The 15,751-nt window shown below is 49.7% G+C and overlaps 3 protein-coding genes across 11 annotated transcripts; 2 read left to right on the top strand and 1 right to left on the bottom strand.

The window, feature by feature from the left end:
- The first annotated feature begins 336 nt into the window (after positions 1–336).
- On the top strand, positions 337–3,887 carry LOC118506799 (endoplasmic reticulum metallopeptidase 1-like). 3 transcript variants are annotated; one of them, XM_036044431.1, is made up of 5 exons: positions 337–702; positions 780–2,307; positions 2,394–2,918; positions 2,988–3,196; positions 3,276–3,887. In XM_036044431.1, the coding sequence occupies exons 2-5, from the start codon at positions 832–834 to the stop codon at positions 3,769–3,771; spliced, it is 2,706 nt and encodes a 901-aa protein (XP_035900324.1). In that variant the 5' UTR covers positions 337–702; positions 780–831; the 3' UTR covers positions 3,772–3,887. The 3 variants fall into 3 exon arrangements, with proteins under 3 accessions (XP_035900324.1, XP_035900323.1, XP_035900322.1); XM_036044430.1 differs by having other exon boundaries at positions 337–619; positions 749–2,307; XM_036044429.1 differs by having other exon boundaries at positions 338–619.
- A 141-nt stretch (positions 3,888–4,028) lies between these two features.
- LOC118506800 (endoplasmic reticulum metallopeptidase 1-like) lies at positions 4,029–7,193 on the top strand. Its single transcript, XM_036044433.1, has 2 exons — positions 4,029–5,704; positions 5,763–7,193. The coding sequence occupies exons 1-2, from the start codon at positions 4,247–4,249 to the stop codon at positions 7,005–7,007; spliced, it is 2,703 nt and encodes a 900-aa protein (XP_035900326.1). The 5' UTR covers positions 4,029–4,246; the 3' UTR covers positions 7,008–7,193.
- A 468-nt stretch (positions 7,194–7,661) lies between these two features.
- Positions 7,662–15,672, bottom strand: LOC118506798 (catenin alpha). 7 transcript variants are annotated; one of them, XM_036044425.1, is made up of 10 exons: positions 14,966–15,672; positions 13,839–14,737; positions 12,920–13,756; positions 12,599–12,665; positions 11,932–11,999; positions 11,667–11,848; positions 11,119–11,365; positions 10,889–11,005; positions 10,487–10,492; positions 7,662–9,533 (listed from the first exon to the last, which is right to left on the bottom strand). In XM_036044425.1, exons 1-10 carry the CDS (start codon positions 15,117–15,119, stop codon positions 9,369–9,371), a joined length of 2,742 nt encoding a protein of 913 aa, XP_035900318.1. In that variant the 5' UTR covers positions 15,120–15,672; the 3' UTR covers positions 7,662–9,368. The 7 variants fall into 7 exon arrangements, with proteins under 7 accessions (XP_035900318.1, XP_035900317.1, XP_035900320.1 ...); XM_036044424.1 differs by lacking the exon at positions 12,599–12,665 and adding an exon at positions 12,162–12,234 and having other exon boundaries at positions 11,125–11,365; positions 14,966–15,670; XM_036044427.1 differs by having other exon boundaries at positions 11,125–11,365; positions 14,966–15,670.
- Positions 15,673–15,751: the final 79 nt, after the last annotated feature.

Here is a 15,751-nt window from a genome sequence, read left to right on the forward strand (position 1 = left end):
TTCATATGGATAATTAGGAATGTGGAACAGCTCGCCAGGTAAACAAAACCGAAACGATCTGGCCTTGTTCTACTCGCACCCGTTCAATAACAAATCGCTGGGCATTCGATATTGTAAACAAACCATTTAAAATCACAGGCTTGCATTAAACATCATTTCCATGCACTTCCATTATGCATGCAATTATGTCATCTTGCAAAACTGGAATTTTATCGAGTGCAAAACAACAGCAGCATTACATTTCCATGCTCAGGAAGCAAACACACAAGCCAACCCGGGACCGGTTCTAAACCTCCGGTACGGACGCTATTCTTAGACCAATACACAAACAGAGTATGGGCGCATCATTGCAATGCCGGTCGGACGGACGGACGAACCGTCGTATTATCGTACAGTGCGCGCGGTAGAGCTGTAATACCCGTGAACTGCTGGCAGTTCGGTATAGATATTGAAGCTTGTAGCAGCACAACAACAACAGCTTAATTGTCGTCGCGTCTCGCTGCACGGGAACGAGCGATTAGGCAACGCGTAGCCTAGTGTCCCGGGAACGGGAACAGATCAAGGTGATAGTAGACACACACGGGGTGGAGGAGTCCATGGGGAAGGCAAGGCAATCGTGGTAAGTAAGATAACGTTGAAGCGGCAGTAGACGCCACTGATAAGCTGCTATAACTGGCCACCATCATCACCACTACCACCGGTGTATGTGCAATCGTTCATCAAATTTATCTCGTGAACGACTCGTAAGATGATACCCGGCCGTCTCCTATCTCGTTTAGAACGCCCCAGTCCAGCTAAACGTTGACGATCGCCAGTAGCACAAGAGTGAACATGGCCGGTGGCAGCACTAAGGTCCGGTCGAAAGTGAAAGTAAAAGCCGCGGAGGACCATTCTCCGACACGCGAGGATGCAGTAAATCTTCATCAGCTCGAAGCACAGCACGGGATTCTGGGGATTGTATTGCTACTGTTTTGCGGTACCGTTTCCAGCTATCTGTGCACCTACCTGCCGGAAGCACTGACGGCAGCTGACCTGCATCTCCACCCAACTGCATTCATTGCCGAGCGAGCCTGGGACAATCTGCAGGTGCTGAACGATTTTGGCCCCAAGCCAACCGGTTCGGAGGCAAACGAACTCGGGGCAGCCGATTACATTCGGCGAGAAATTGCCAAGGTACAGGCGACCGCACACGCCACCCAGCTGGTGGAGACATCGCATCAAACCATTTCCGGTGCGTACCCGATCGCGTTTCTCAGCAATCCGCTAACGAGCGTGTACCGGAACGCACAGAACCTTGTGGTGAGGTTGGCAGGGCGGGATGGCGATGGCGGAGCGCTGATGCTAAACTGCCATTACGATACGGTGGCCAGCAGCCCGGGTGCGAGCGATGATGGTGGTAGCTGTGCGGTTATGCTGGAGATATTGCGCGTTTTGTCACGCGCGCCCGTACGGACCCGTCATTCGATCGTGTTTCTGTTTAACGGGGCGGAAGAAACGCCACTGCAGGCAGCGCACGGATTCGTAAGCCAGCACCGGTGGGCCGGGGAGGTGCGTGCCTTTCTGAACCTGGAATCGGCCGGGTCCGGTGGGAAGGAGCAGCTGTTCCAGGCCGGCCCACAGCATCCATGGTTGATCGAGGCATACGGACGAGCCGTTCGGCATCCGGCAGCACAAACCGTCTCGGAAGAGATCTTCCAATCGGGGATCATACCGTCCGATACGGATTTTCGCATCTTTCGCGACTTTGGTAACGTGCCGGGGATGGACTTTGCGCACACGATCAACGGATACCGGTACCATACACGTTACGATACCATTGACTACCTGACGCTCCCAGTGTTGCAGCGCACCGGGGACAACATCTTGGCTCTTACGCGTGAACTGGCAAATGGCGATGAGTTGAGCCGGGTAGCCACTGACACGAATCTGGCCGAAGGATACAGCGTTTTCTTCGACGTGCTAGGTCTGTTCTTCGTGCACTACAGTCTCAGTGCAGCGCGGATAATAAACGTTACGCTTGCCGTGCTGTCTTTGCTGCTGCCGCTGATGGAACTCTGCCGTCCGGTTCGACGTGTCGGTGAACGTGACATCTTCAAGCAGACGTTCGTTGGATTGCTGGGAACGGTTTGTGGGACAGTGGCAAGCGTGCTGGTCGTGTTAATCATCGCCAACCGGTTGGATGCAATCGGACGGGCCATGTCGTGGTTCTCGACGCCATATCTCATCCTCGGGCTGTATGGGTGTCCCGTTATCCTGGTGCACTGTTTCGCCCATCGTCTGTGCGGCCATTGGTTTGCTGATAAGAAGGTACGCAATTTTGGGAGAACTCTTCCAATGTCCTTAACTTCGGGAGTACGAAACCGATTTGAATTCGTTGCTTTTCTGCCTTCCAGTCGGTGCTTAACCTCACGCAAACTGTTCGTGCACGGCTTGTCGGAGTCAACCTCTTCTGGACGCTGCTTATAATCCCGCTCACTCTGGCCAACATACGCAGCGCGTACATCTTCGTAGTAATTCAGCTACTCTCACTACTGTCCACCATGCTAACCTCGGTACTCGGCTATCAGCATCAGCCACGGCGGTGGCTTGCACTTCATCTAGCCTTCCAGGTACCCACCTTGCTTTGGGCGACCAACTTTTACCATCTGCTGTTAAAGCTGTTTGTACCGATCACGGGACGAATGGGGGCCGGTACGAACCCCGAGTATCTGGTTGCACTGCTGGTGGCATGCGGTGGTCTTCTGTGCGTCAGTTACCTGGTCCCTTTGGTCGGACTGCTTAAGCAAACGTCCGAGCTGACGGCCCGATTGACTGTGTTTGCGATGATTGCGTTCCTGCTGGGATGCTGCACACAGGTCGGATTCCCGTACCGGGATGAAAGCAATGGAGAACCGTCTGTACAGCGACATTACGTTACCGTAGGTGCTATCTGCCCTGATTTGTTTAGGAGAGACAGTTAAATACCTTTCTTTCTACCCCTTCACTAGCACACACTTCAAGTGGCGCACGATAATGCCGGAACTGTGCTGCAACGGTCCGGGTTTTTGTTTCGCGAAATGGACCGAAATGCGCTGCGTGTAATTCGTGGCGTTGCTAAACCATCCGAAGCTGTCCCAATGCGGCAAATGGAAACCTGCCGCACCATGCTCTTCTGTGGCGTACCGTTCTATTCTATCTGGCATCAGATTCGATTCGAGTGAGTGTGATACAGTGACTTGTAGCTCTAGTTGCAATGATTGATTTTTTTTCCATCTCTCTTTCTCCTAACGGATTAGTAACTACTGGATAGAGGGTACACCTCCTGCCCTAGAGCATCACACTCTGCCAACCTTTGAGCTGTTAACGATTAAGCAACGATCCAGCACAGTTCGTCAGTACAGCTTTAACATAAGCCACCGCTTTCAAACCTGCGTCCAGTCGGCGCTTATTATTGCTCCCAAGCCAGGTGTCCGGCTAGTGGCATGGAGCCTGATGGACAGTGTGCCAGGCACGATCGAATTCAACGGTGAGCAGGCCCACTTTGTGCTTATAACGTACGGTTTGGCAGACGAAGCACCATGGACGGTGTCATTTAATTTTGAGTACGATCCGGATAATGTGCCAAGGGAGGAGGACGGTGACGACGGAAAGCTGTTCGATGTGAGTTGGGTCAACACGTACTGGGAGTACGCTAGCAAGCATACGGATGACTTCCGAAAGCTTATCGAACAGTTTCCGGAATGGGCACACGTTATACCATCGGTAGCCGTTGTGAACATTACCGCTTACTAAAGAAATTTTGAATGACCTCAAATGTGGGCATTCCCCGGCATTGAATCGTTGGAACAATAGGCAGTTCCTTTACAGGATACATAAATGAAGTTAACCCAGCCTTAATTTGACTCGAATACGATTCAAATATGTGCTTTGTTAGGATTACGAAAGAAAGTTTAACCAAGTCCACGTCATGTAAACTATACCAAACGATCCGCGATTGCATAACGCTTATGGAGATTTAGGTGAAAACATTTTAACCTAATCCTTATGGTACATTTTACCACTCGGGAAAGCATTCCGTTTGCAAGCTCACGCACACACGCTCAAAGCGCAATCTCGCTAGCTGTCATATTTGCAGCCGAAGTAAACAAACCGGCTGTCATTAGCAGCAGGCAACAGCATAGTTTCGTCGAGTAATTTGCTACGCACTGTTAGTTGTTTTCATTGGAGTGAAATTGTGGCAAAAGACAATTAAAAGCTCCTTTACTCGATGGAGCAGTTGCTACCGTCTTCATCTGCATCAGTTCGCAAGATGAAATCGAAAGAGTCCAACTACGATCCCAACATTCATCGTTTACCCTGGTACGGTGGTCTCCTGCTGATTGGCCTGGTAGCGTTCTGCGGCACGGGAAGTTATCTGTCCTTCTTCTACCTACCCCCGGCCCTCACCGAAGCCGATCTGGCCAGCCATCCGTTCGCGTTCAATGGTGCCCGAGCGTGGGATAGTCTCACGCGTCTCGATGCACTCGGCCCAAAACCGACCGGTTCGCGAGCCAACGAAGAATTGGCCGTCCAGCTGCTGGAGCAGGAGTTTGCCCAGCTGAACGCATCGCGCCACCCTGCCCAGGAAGTGCTGTACGAGAAGCAGATAGTGTCGGGCCAGTATGGGATCAATTTTTTCGGCAGCCAGTTGACAAGCGTGTACCGGCGGGTGCAGAATTTGATCGTGAAGCTTGCCGGTCGGGAGGATCAGCATGCGTTGATGTTGAACTGCCATTTCGATTCCGTTGCGAGCAGTCCGGGTGCGAGCGATGATTGTGGCAGTTGTGCGGTCATGTTGGAGCTTTTGCGCGTTCTGTCACGCGCGCCGGAACGCAACCGTCATCCGGTCGTGTTTCTGTTTAATGGGGCCGAAGAAACGCCACTGCAGGCTTCACACGGTTTCATTACCGGGCACCGGTGGGCACAACAGGTACGTGCCTTCCTGAACCTCGAATCGGCCGGATCCGGTGGTAAGGAGCTGCTGTTTCAGAGTGGCCCCAAGCATCCGTGGCTGATAGAAGCGTACTCGCGAGCCGTTCGGCATCCATTTGGCCAGGCAATCGGTGAGGAGATCTTTCAATCCGGCTTAATACCGTCCGATACGGATTTTCGCATCTTTCGCGACTTTGGCCACATACCGGGGCTGGACTTTGCGCACATCTTTAACGGCTACCGGTACCATACGCGGTACGATTCGGTGAAGTACCTTTCGCCGGCCGTTTTACAGCGTACGGGCGATAACGTTCTTTCCTTGGTACGACTCCTTGCCAACGGTGACCAGCTGGCCCGCAGTGTAGGCGAACCGTCCGAGGGAACGATGGTGTTTTTTGATTTCTTGGGCATATTTTTCATCTCGTACTCGGCGATCGAGGGCACGGTGCTTAATGTGATCGTATCGATAGTTGCGCTACTGGCTGGCTGCTGGAGCGTTCTTTCCTGCGTCGGTTGGCGTAACTGGCGCTCGATGGGATTGGAAATGCTGCATGGATGTGTGGCTACGTTGGTCGGTGCTGGGGCAGCAATAGGGGTGAATCTTGCCACCGCTTTCGCACTGGATTACGCCGCGGATCGTTCGATGTCGTGGTATTCATCGAGCTGGCTTGTAATCGGCCTGTATTGCGTACCATCGTTGGTGTTGCTGTTCGTTGTTCACCGCGAATTCCACAGACTATTCAGCAAATCGAAGGTAAGCTTCACGTAAAAGAATGATTGCACCTTTCTTATTCTCACCGTACATTTTGCAGACCGTCCTGTCCCTAACACTGACGGTTCAGGCTCGAATTACCGGCGTATCACTGTTTTGGTCGCTGATCACCCTTGGTGCTACTGCGTACGGACTTCGATCGGCTTACATTATCGTCGTACTGCTCACGCTGTCTCTCTTGAGCACTGTGCTAATCACCGTACTAAAGCTACAATCGTTCCCATCCGGCTACTGGCTCACCATTTACCTAATCGTGCAGTGCGTCGCCCTTCTCTGGACCACACAGTTCTATCACATCTTTAGCAACATCTTCATACCCATCTCGGGCCGTTCAGGAGCGACCGAAAATCCAGATCTCATCATCAGCACTGTCGCGGCGGCCTGTACCATTTTTGCCACTAGCTTCCTTGTGCCACTCGTCAACCTGCTGCGCAAACCGTACCGTACAATCGGCACGCTTTTCGCGCTCTTTCTAGTCACGTTAACACTGGCCACAGTTACTCCGGTCGGATTCCCTTACACTGCACCCGGCGCTACGCCTGCGGACGCGCCCAAGGTGCAGCGCATACTGGCTCAGCATACGGTGCGTCAATTTTTCCAACCGAACGATACGCAAACGGTACGTTTCACCGACGCTGGCTACCTGTTTCGGCTGTGGGATCGTCACAACGAGCGTACGGTGCGTGCGGTGCTGGAAGCACGGTACGGAAACGGTACGGGAAGCAGTGCACTCGATCCAACCCATTTGCCCGAATGCAAAACGGAAATCTTCTGTGGCATGCCCGTGTCGGCAGTGCGATTTGATTCGCTATGGTCACCCCAAATCCAAAACCGTCCAAACACACCGGACATGGTGCAGCTATCGCTGAATGGCTGGCAGCTGGTCCAGCGCACTTCCAACAGCTCCCGGATAAAGCTAGCGTTCAGCTTGAAGGGAAGCTTTCAATCCTCGCTTCTGGTACGTCCGAGGCGCAACGTAACCTTACACGACTGGAATCTTACGTCGGATGTGCCGGCACAGCTTGCAGCTGGCAAACATAAGGCGTACTTCGTACTGATCACCCACGGACTCGCGGGAGAACCGATGACATTGATGCTTGAACTGGAAGCTACCAGCAACCCGGCAGACTCGATGAATGCGCCTTTGGTGGATATCAGCGTCACGTCCAACTTTTGGGAGTACCACGAACACTTTACAGACGAATTTAGGCGCTTTGTGTCGTCGTTCCCCGGATGGGCACATGTAGTACCGTCGGTAACTGTGACAAACGTTTATAGTTTTTAAATGTTACATCGTCCTGCTAAATTAGCTACATAAGTTTGGGAAAAATGGGCGTTTTGTTAATCTTTCTTGGAAGCGTGGATTATTGGCAGCGCGAGACCGAATCGCGAACGGTAAAAATGACTGAACTGTATTGGAAGATCTGATCTGATGTGATCACATGCGAATAAAGGAACTGAGCACAGTGAAGCTGGTAGTGAGATGTTGTCCTTGAGAGAATGTAACCTTGAAAGCAAGTCGGACTGATAGGAGCAGGCATCCGTTTCCAGGGAAAATCGTTCCTTTGCTGCATTCCTGGACAGCAAACCCAGGGTTCCATGGACAGGAACCCTCTGTCAACAATGTCTCTTTGCATTACATTGCTTAGGTTATTATCTAAAGTTACGATGGGCTGAAGCCTACGATTCACCTTCTGTTCACTAACATGTAGCAACTGTTCACTAACATGTGAGAAGTGAGGCCTCTCGGTAGCTCCGCACTCACTAAGGGCGAAGAGGTCGGAGAGCACGCTCAGAGCCCTCACTTTATTGAGGCGAGGCCTCCCGGCAGCTCCCGAGCTCACTACCCAACACTACATACGAGGAGGAGTATTCGGAACAGGATCCGCTAGTGATCGGTGATATTCATTTTCCGCTGTAGAACAATATCATCATTGCCTTATTTGTTGTCTAACATTTTATATTTCATACACACACGCGCACGCACACACAGATCTATCTCCGCTTGCTTCCTTCTATTGCCCCCGTGGTCAGGGGTTAGCATAAACACACCGTGCCTCCTCTTTAAAGTATTGTTTGACCTGGTTGCTGTTGCAGTTCATGATTTCCTTCACTCATTTCAACCTTTAAAAAAAATCCCCGTCCCTCCAAGCTTACTGTCGCTCGTGCGCCTTCAGCTGTTTAAGTGTAAAGAATCCTTTCTACCACATCCAACCACAGTAACAGTAACATTAATACTAACGCCGCTAGTGTGCTCGTGTGTGTGTGTACGTGTACAAATGATCTTGTGGTTTGTTAAAATCCCCTCCGGTTGCCCCCACTTAGTTATTGCTACCTTACCGGAGCGTATATATATATATGTGTGTGTGTTTGTATATATTATAGCATTAGGAGTGTATGTAACTGTATATATGTGGAATCGCTAGAGCGTGCCGGCAGACTTACTACGGCTACACAACAGCGTGTTTGGAACGTTTACTACCTTGAGGTGTGTAATTGTTGGTGTGGTAGCTGGTGGCTTTTCCCTAAAACATTCAAATACGATCAAATGCGAGCGATTGCAAGAAAATACGCTTCCGATGATCGACTGCTGCCGTTTCAATATACAACATTAAATTCCACTAGCCTGGTTGAGGGTCTACCGAAGCTGCTATTTGAGCATTGCAGCTGCTACTGTCCTCCACACACTTCAACCCGATTTCTCTACAAACCTGAAGAAAGCGACTAAGAGAGAGAGAGAGAGTCACATCATTCGATGATTAGAATATTTGTTCTACCGCGAACAATTTACTTTAACTCCTAGTTTCGTTTTTGGCCATACCAATTGCGCGCTACACGCAACACCTTCGACGTTTCCCTGTGTTTGCAGATTCTATCATTTTCGTTTGCAGCGACCTAATTATGGGTTTTTTTTTGTCGGGGAGTTGGAACGAAATGATCAATACTGATACTGATTATTACTCTGTCTTAAACGCTAATAAAAGAGGGGTGACATATTTTCGACCTTTGCAGGTGGGGAGGCAGTTGATTGCTTGCAAATGCGTTCGAATTTCGATGCTTGGATGCACGTCGGTTACGCAGTAGAAGACATTGATTTTTACGTAAAATTCTTCTTGCGTTAGAGAGTTTAACAAAAAATGGGGAATAATAAATAACGTGCAATAAAAACCATGTATCATAAATATATAGTCGAAAATAGTCGAATGTCGAGAAGCTGGTTGTTTGTTTAAAAAATGTCTTGGAATCTATCGCCCTCTACTTGTATTCGTTGAACAATTTTTGATTAGCGATGTGGGAAAAGCGCCATAAAGCCTTCCGATTCGAATGTGCTTGTGCATCAGAGGTCCATTACCATTGGATCATCCCATTTAAACCAAACAACCGCACGTTGTTTCGTCATGTCCGGCCCAACCTGCGTACACTAGTCCTTTGTGTACACTATTATCTCTAACTTCTTCCACAATTTTCATTTCCGCTTTCTATTCTTTTCCCGCCAGGAGCCACATCATGGGCCTGACCACGCCATTAGTCCGTTCCAACACTTGCCTACCTTGCCGACCTGTTCTCCTTCTTCTGCTCACCTGTCTTTTCTTACGTTTTCCTTCTACGGAGGAAGGAATTGTGTGTGTGTTTCGAAGCAAACCGTTTAGACAGCATCCGTAGGGCTTTGGAATTCCGAAAGTGCATGCACCGGGTTTTGTGTTTTCTTTTGCGACGCACGCCGCACCTTGGCACGCACCTCTTCCGGTTTTTCGGGCCGCACCAGTGGCTTCTTTTCCGGTGCCTTCATCTTCCACACGACGATCGGTGACTGGAGGAAGAAACGGAATAACGGTGGTCAGTTACAGGTAATGTTTGGTGTTGCCCACTACGGGGGGGGTGAAACACTATATCGCTCAACACACTAACGAATGCATTTCAAAGTGGACTCGTTTGGAGGATTTTTTTTTGGCTGGGTCTCGGCTCGACCCGAACTCGTCCACGGATCGAACTCCGTTCCTATAGGAACGAACTAGACTCAGGGTCGCTACAGTCTTGTAGGACAGTAAAATGCTACTGCAGTAGTCCGTAAGCCTAGTGGCTTTTGAGATGTTTGAGTTTGGATTGAACGTTCAATTAAGGCCGCCTTTTTCAATAATTTTGTGAACGAAGACGAAGAGTTTGGCGTTTGTTTACATCCAAAGTGAGTCTATATATTGTAATGCATACGTTAACAATACAACAACACGAGCGAAGATAAAAAATGAGTTTATATGATGCAAAGAATTATTAGCAATTGAATGTATGAGAAAAGAATGAGGAAACTGTACGTTGAACGAACGCTAGCGAGCGGTTTTATTACTGTAGTGTGATGAGGAACCCAGACGACGGCGCTAAACCGTGAGCGGTATCGAGGATTGTTGCAGCAGGCCAAGACCGCAAAGCTAAGTAGGTCTGTATTCCATTAGCGGTCACGATTTGATTTGTAACTGGAACTTACATAAACTGTGTGTGTTTGTGTTGGAAAAAGCAATATTTTTACAGCAAATTATACCGACATTGTAAGGTATGAAATAATCTGCTGAGGTAAGGTGTTTGATATTGAAAGTCTGCGCGGCCCTGCGTATTGCATGATGATGATGATGATAAGAAATTCGTAATAAAAATATAAAAACAAATTTGAAGCTAAAATCTCTAGCCAAAACGAATGCATAATATGCTGATAAAAAGAGAGAGCGAGAACGAGCGAAAGAGCTTGATGGTAAAATGGTTGAAGAAACTTACGTAATTCTAGATTTGAAAAATTTCACAGTAACAGTTGTCCAAGGATGAAGGACACGCGATAGAGCAATGGAGCGTCAATTTGTTAATAGCAGAACAGTAATTTAAATTGCCGCGTAGCATGATTATATAGCACGATGAGCGCGCGCAAAGGATTTATAGGATCGTTTCGTCAAGTCGGATCGGTTGGTGGGAAGCAGAAAAACGAATAGCGAAGAAAGAAATGTGAGTTAATCTTATTGACATGACAGAGCACCACCACAATGGAGATTCCACCACCACCAGCACGAACGAATGCTACCAAGTTCGTTGCACATTTCTGCACGACATTTGTTCGCTGTTGGACGCTCTTTCAAGCAAGCGCAAACGCACATGCAGCCAAGCCAGGGTTGCAGATACACTTACCGAAACCGTGCCCTGTCGCGTGTACTTTGTCGACGCGACGTACGAATACTTGACCGTGTACACGACGGCATTCATCAGATTCTTAGCGGCCTGTATCAGCGAGGTCGCACTGTCCAGCTGCAAAAAGAGAACCGGTACGAGGCGAACACCACCGGACAATGAAGAAGAATGAGAGAGGTCAAGGGTAGATTAGATCGTTCAACTAAAGAAAAATCGGAACATAATTTCACCATTACCCCTGACACGATCAGTTCACCGCTAATGTTCTGCACATCGGCTTTCACCTTGGAGGTGATCTGAATCTGGTGACAGTACAGGGCGATGCGCTGCAGATACGCGAGCAGATCCTTCTTGGTCGAGCTTTCCGGGCACTGATCGGCGATTTCGCGCGTCAGCTTGTCCAGCTTGGTGCCGGCTTCGGAGATTTTCTTCGCCGCATTAATAACGTCCATCGTCGTTTTCAGTGGGCCACGGCCTCTGTTTGCACCAAAAACAAAACACCAACACACACACATTAACTTGGCTAACGGGCTAAACGGTACAGCAAAACCTGACTTTAAATTATTTTTAGGAAGAGTAGGAATGCCGGAAGGGCTTTACGGAGCGGATTGTGATAAAGGTTCGAGCCTTTGCCACGATATAATTAAAGGAATCGAACGTTTAGGTTTAAAATGAGAAATAATCTTCAACGGAATGCGCTTCGAGTGAGCTTGGCGTGGCAAGAGAAATAGAATTTGAGCACGATGGGTACGAGCTCACTGGATGCTAACAAACGTACCGCGTAAAGTCCGTCATCTCCATCATGATCATGCACATGTGCTTGGCCAGATAGATGATATCGTTGCCGGTGTCGTCCCACTTCGCGACCTCCGAATCGAAGGTCAGTTTCTCGCGACGGAACAGTTCAACCTGCTGCATAATCTTCTGCTTGTCCTCCTCGTTCATCTTTCGCATTGCTTCCTGTTGATGGAAAGGGTTACGTTTTAGTAATGCAACGATCAGAAGACATTCGAATGCACTAAAGAAAGCGAGTGAAAACTTACTCTAGCGGTTGTGATTCCACTAATTTCAGGATACTCATCAATCGTTTGATCTCCGGTATGTGCGCTCGCTGTCGAAGGAAGCCAAACATGTTAGTTTTGTGGGGTTTTGCACTTGCTACACGAGAGGCAAATAGCAATTACATGCAACAACTAGCTACAACTCTACTTTTACCATTAAAAATACGAATGCAAATGAATACAAAACATAAACAGATGGAACATATTCTTACATCTACTGCGCGTTTCGACCGTCATATCCTCGACTGGCTCAAACTCCGTGTCCGTATCCAACTCATCGGAACTCTGGTTTTTTACATGCACAATTCAAACAACAAGCAGGTGCAGACGTACAGCCGTACACGGTACAGGAACAAGCACACACATTTACGAGCGAGTACAAACAACAACCATTTCCACGCGTTTGGTTGAACGATAACGAAAACACAGGCCGTGCAATGACAATGACATAGAACGAAAAAGGGAGGAAAATAAATAAATAATAACGAAATGAAGGTAATTAATGTAGGAAAATGAGAGTAACGGGCGTTGGGGTGTTATAGGGCTAACATCGTAACACAACTATCAATGCACATGGACACATGAACTACGCAAACTCTTGCCACAAATGAAAAAGCTAGGGTTGGCTAACGTGTGCCGTTTCGCTTACATTTGCTCCTAGTCTCGAGCGTGTACTGTTCATCTTCAATATCTTCTGGATCCAAATCTTCTTCGTCCTTTTGTGCGGAATGGGAAAATGGGCAAAAACAATGAGGAAACAGTCAGTTTACGCAAGTCATGAAGAATTTCTTACTAATGCCGAATACAATTTGCTCTTGTGCATTGGACGTACTACAAGATGATTATGGCAATTGCTTAGAAGCTATTTTTTTTTTCTAATATTCAGCTCAAAAAATGACTTCACGATCGGGGAGTTTGCTAGAAATGGGAAAAGTCGGACAAACACCCTATTCGAACGAAGCATGCTTACCCGGTTCATCAGCACGGCTCGACGAATTTCACGCACACCATCGTACACGAGACGGGACGCGTCGATGAAGTCGTTCTCGTCCACATCCTTTGGCGAGTTGGAGGACAGCGCATCGACGGCCACATCGACACGCTGCGCAAACTTGGACATCACCTGTTCGCGCAGCACCTTTACCGCTTCCAGTACGCGCTTGGTGTAGATGCACGGTTCGTAATTGTCCATCTCGGCCTCCACCACGTTGCAAACGCGTGCCGAGCGTCCCTGGATGGCGCCAGCCGTGTTGCGCAGATCCAGTGCATCGCCTTCCTGCAGCGCCAGCACACACTTGTTCACGTCCTCCAGGATGTGGTTTTCCGACACGGCCAGGAAATCATCGATCGTGGTAATGTCATCGACGGCCTCGGTCAAGATGCGCACCTGGTTCTCCCAGGCCTGACGGTACGCTTCCATGTTTTCTTGCGCCACCTTCGAGTTGGGTCGTGCGGCCAGTATCAGGGCCGCATTGATTACCTGCGGGCAGAGTGTTTCGATCTGGTCCGCGGCGTATCGTACCATCTTCACGCCGTCCTCGTTGTTCGACATGCTGCACACGAGGTTTGCCACTTCGACCAGCTTTTCCGCGTGCTTGGTAAAAATGTCGGCCCGTTCGCGGACCACCTTCTCATTGCCGCCGCGTGCCGCTTCGATCAGATCCAGCAGGGGCATGTTCGTTTCCAGGAACGAATCCGAAACATGATCGACAACGGCTTTGCGTAGCTGTCGGCGCAAGTCCTTCGTTTTCCGATACATGTGCCCGATGGCGCGTTCCAGCTCGGGTGTGCGATCTTTCGTTCCCATCTGCACGTGAAAAGGAGAGAAAGTTGTTTGTAGCTACCTTTTTAGCAAATGAATTTTTGAAAGCTTTCAGCTGCTTACTTACGTTCGACATGTACTCCGACAGCAGATCCTGCAGCGCTTGTCGGACAGCGTTACATTCACCAACGATGCGCTCACGCCGCTCGTCCCGGGTGCAGTCCGCGTCGGCCATCAGTGCCGCCGCACTGATAATGCTCTCCAGCCGCTCCTCGAGCGATGGTCTGGAGCGTACTTCGTTGTATGCCCGTGGGTCCATAATAATGCCCTCGTCGAAATCGTCTAGCGCTGCCGCCAACTCACCAGCCCCAACGTACACGTCCTGCGGCTGAGACGATTTGCCCTGTGCCACATCGCTAATCGTGTTGACCGCTTCGCACACCTGCTTCAGTATGTGGTCCCGGTTCACCTTGGCCAAATCGAGTTCCGGGTGGCGTACGTACACCTTCGACGCCGTCAGCAGCATGGTGGAGTGTTTCTTCAGCACAGCCCGGGCCGCTGCCAGATCATCACGCAGCTGCGGATCCTTCAGCTCCTGCTGCCGTTTGGCGGCCTGCTTGATAAGCTCGTTTGCATTACGGCCAAACTGGCGCATGTTGTTCATCAGCTCGTCCTGGGACGATGCGTTTCGCAGCTTGTCAAGATCGTCCTCGACGACGTGCAGCGACTTGAGCAGCAGATGCACATCGACCATATCGGCTAGGATGAGCAGACGCGTCACGGCGGACAGAAGGTTCCTGGCAGCGCGGACCATATTTCCGCGCTTCAGAGAGCTGCACGGGTCTTCGGAAAATTCACGCGCTGCAATGCTCATGGCGGACCCCGTTTTGCGAACTTCCTCCACCGCGGACAGCATCTCCTGCGTGATGTCCGGATTTTCATAGGCAATCTGTTCGCCGCGCTCGATGAAAATGTCGGTGGCCTTTTCGACGGCGGCAACTAACGCACTTGCGCGTTTCGATTTGCCTGAAGCAGCAGGGCAATGATGCATAGATTCCCGGCAAGGTGGTCGGCGCGCAGGCAGAAGAGAAACAGTGAAGAGTAGAATAATATTAATGAGGGACACAATCCAACTCCATGTTGAAATAAGCTCAAATCGATAGCGCCCTTCCGAGAGAAGGAATTCCGCATGAACGATTCGACATGGAGCACAGGGCACAAAGCTGGACAATATTTTTGGGGGGAGGAACTTACCCTTTTTCTTTTTGCTCGGCCCCTTCGTACTGACGAGCGTGGTGACCTGTAGTACCAGCGGCTCGAGCGTCTTTTCCACCGACATCGTGCGTATTTCGAGATTCTTTGGGTCCCATTTCAGTGCCACTTGGCCGAAATTCGATAGCGTTTCCATTGTGCCCCGGGGAACTGCCACCAGCAGCAGTTACAAGCGAGAAAGTTGCTGTTCGCGGTTACAATTTCACTTACAAAAGTCACACACTCGCTGCTCGCGCGGCCAACCTAGCAACGAGACGGCACAGCCTTTGTCCGTCAGCTTTTCGGAATCACACAGCAAAGGCAGCGACGCTTTTTGTTTGTCCGTTCACCGTGTTCCACAAAATGTAGCAGCAGAATTCACAGCAGATTAGTCACCCTCCAGAGGCACTCTGCTGTATGCTTGCCTGCTTGCTTTATGCTTTTTCACACACATACACGCACACGCGCACTGGAACTTTTCGTCCAATTTATTTCCCCCGTTTGGCCAACGCACTGCACTGCCCACTGTTCAACACGGATCTTGGGCGAATGGTGACACCTTTGGCAATGTTTTGTTCACTTTAAATGACCTTTTTCGTAGATTTAAAGCTCTTGGAAATTATGTTTTCTGCTCACCATGCACAGGGTGTGACGCGTTGCAATGGTTTGAGAAATGTCTTTTTGTTCTGCGCTCGTCCGTGCTGTATGCGTGTGTGTGTGCGAGTGAATGAAACGAGTAGCCACGGCAATCGCACCGACGCGAAAGAGATGGTGAGAAAATATCACCAC

Source organism: Anopheles stephensi, chromosome 2 (genome assembly GCF_013141755.1).
Source record: "Anopheles stephensi strain Indian chromosome 2, UCI_ANSTEP_V1.0, whole genome shotgun sequence".
Taxonomy (NCBI): domain Eukaryota; kingdom Metazoa; phylum Arthropoda; class Insecta; order Diptera; family Culicidae; genus Anopheles; species Anopheles stephensi.

What these genes read in the sequence shown, in the direction of transcription:
- LOC118506798 (XM_036044421.1), bottom strand. Translation starts at nt 15,119, where the DNA reads ATGGAAACGCTATCGAATTTCGGCCAAGTGGCACTGAAATGGGACCCA. An exon ending in GAGATGACGGACTTTACGCG is followed by an intron (nt 11,366 to 11,666) that starts GTACGTTTGTTA and finishes TGGTGCAAACAG; the next exon opens with AGGCCGTGGCCCACTGAAAA. An exon ending in TGATCGTGTCAGGGGTAATG is followed by an intron (nt 11,006 to 11,118) that starts GTGAAATTATGT and finishes CTCTTTTTGCAG; the next exon opens with CTGGACAGTGCGACCTCGCT.
- LOC118506799 (XM_036044431.1), top strand. Translation starts at nt 832, where the DNA reads ATGGCCGGTGGCAGCACTAAGGTCCGGTCGAAAGTGAAAGTAAAAGCC. An exon ending in ATTGGTTTGCTGATAAGAAG is followed by an intron (nt 2,308 to 2,393) that starts GTACGCAATTTT and finishes TCTGCCTTCCAG; the next exon opens with TCGGTGCTTAACCTCACGCA. An exon ending in TGGCATCAGATTCGATTCGA is followed by an intron (nt 3,197 to 3,275) that starts GTGAGTGTGATA and finishes CTAACGGATTAG; the next exon opens with TAACTACTGGATAGAGGGTA.
- LOC118506800 (XM_036044433.1), top strand. Translation starts at nt 4,247, where the DNA reads ATGGAGCAGTTGCTACCGTCTTCATCTGCATCAGTTCGCAAGATGAAA. An exon ending in GACTATTCAGCAAATCGAAG is followed by an intron (nt 5,705 to 5,762) that starts GTAAGCTTCACG and finishes TACATTTTGCAG; the next exon opens with ACCGTCCTGTCCCTAACACT.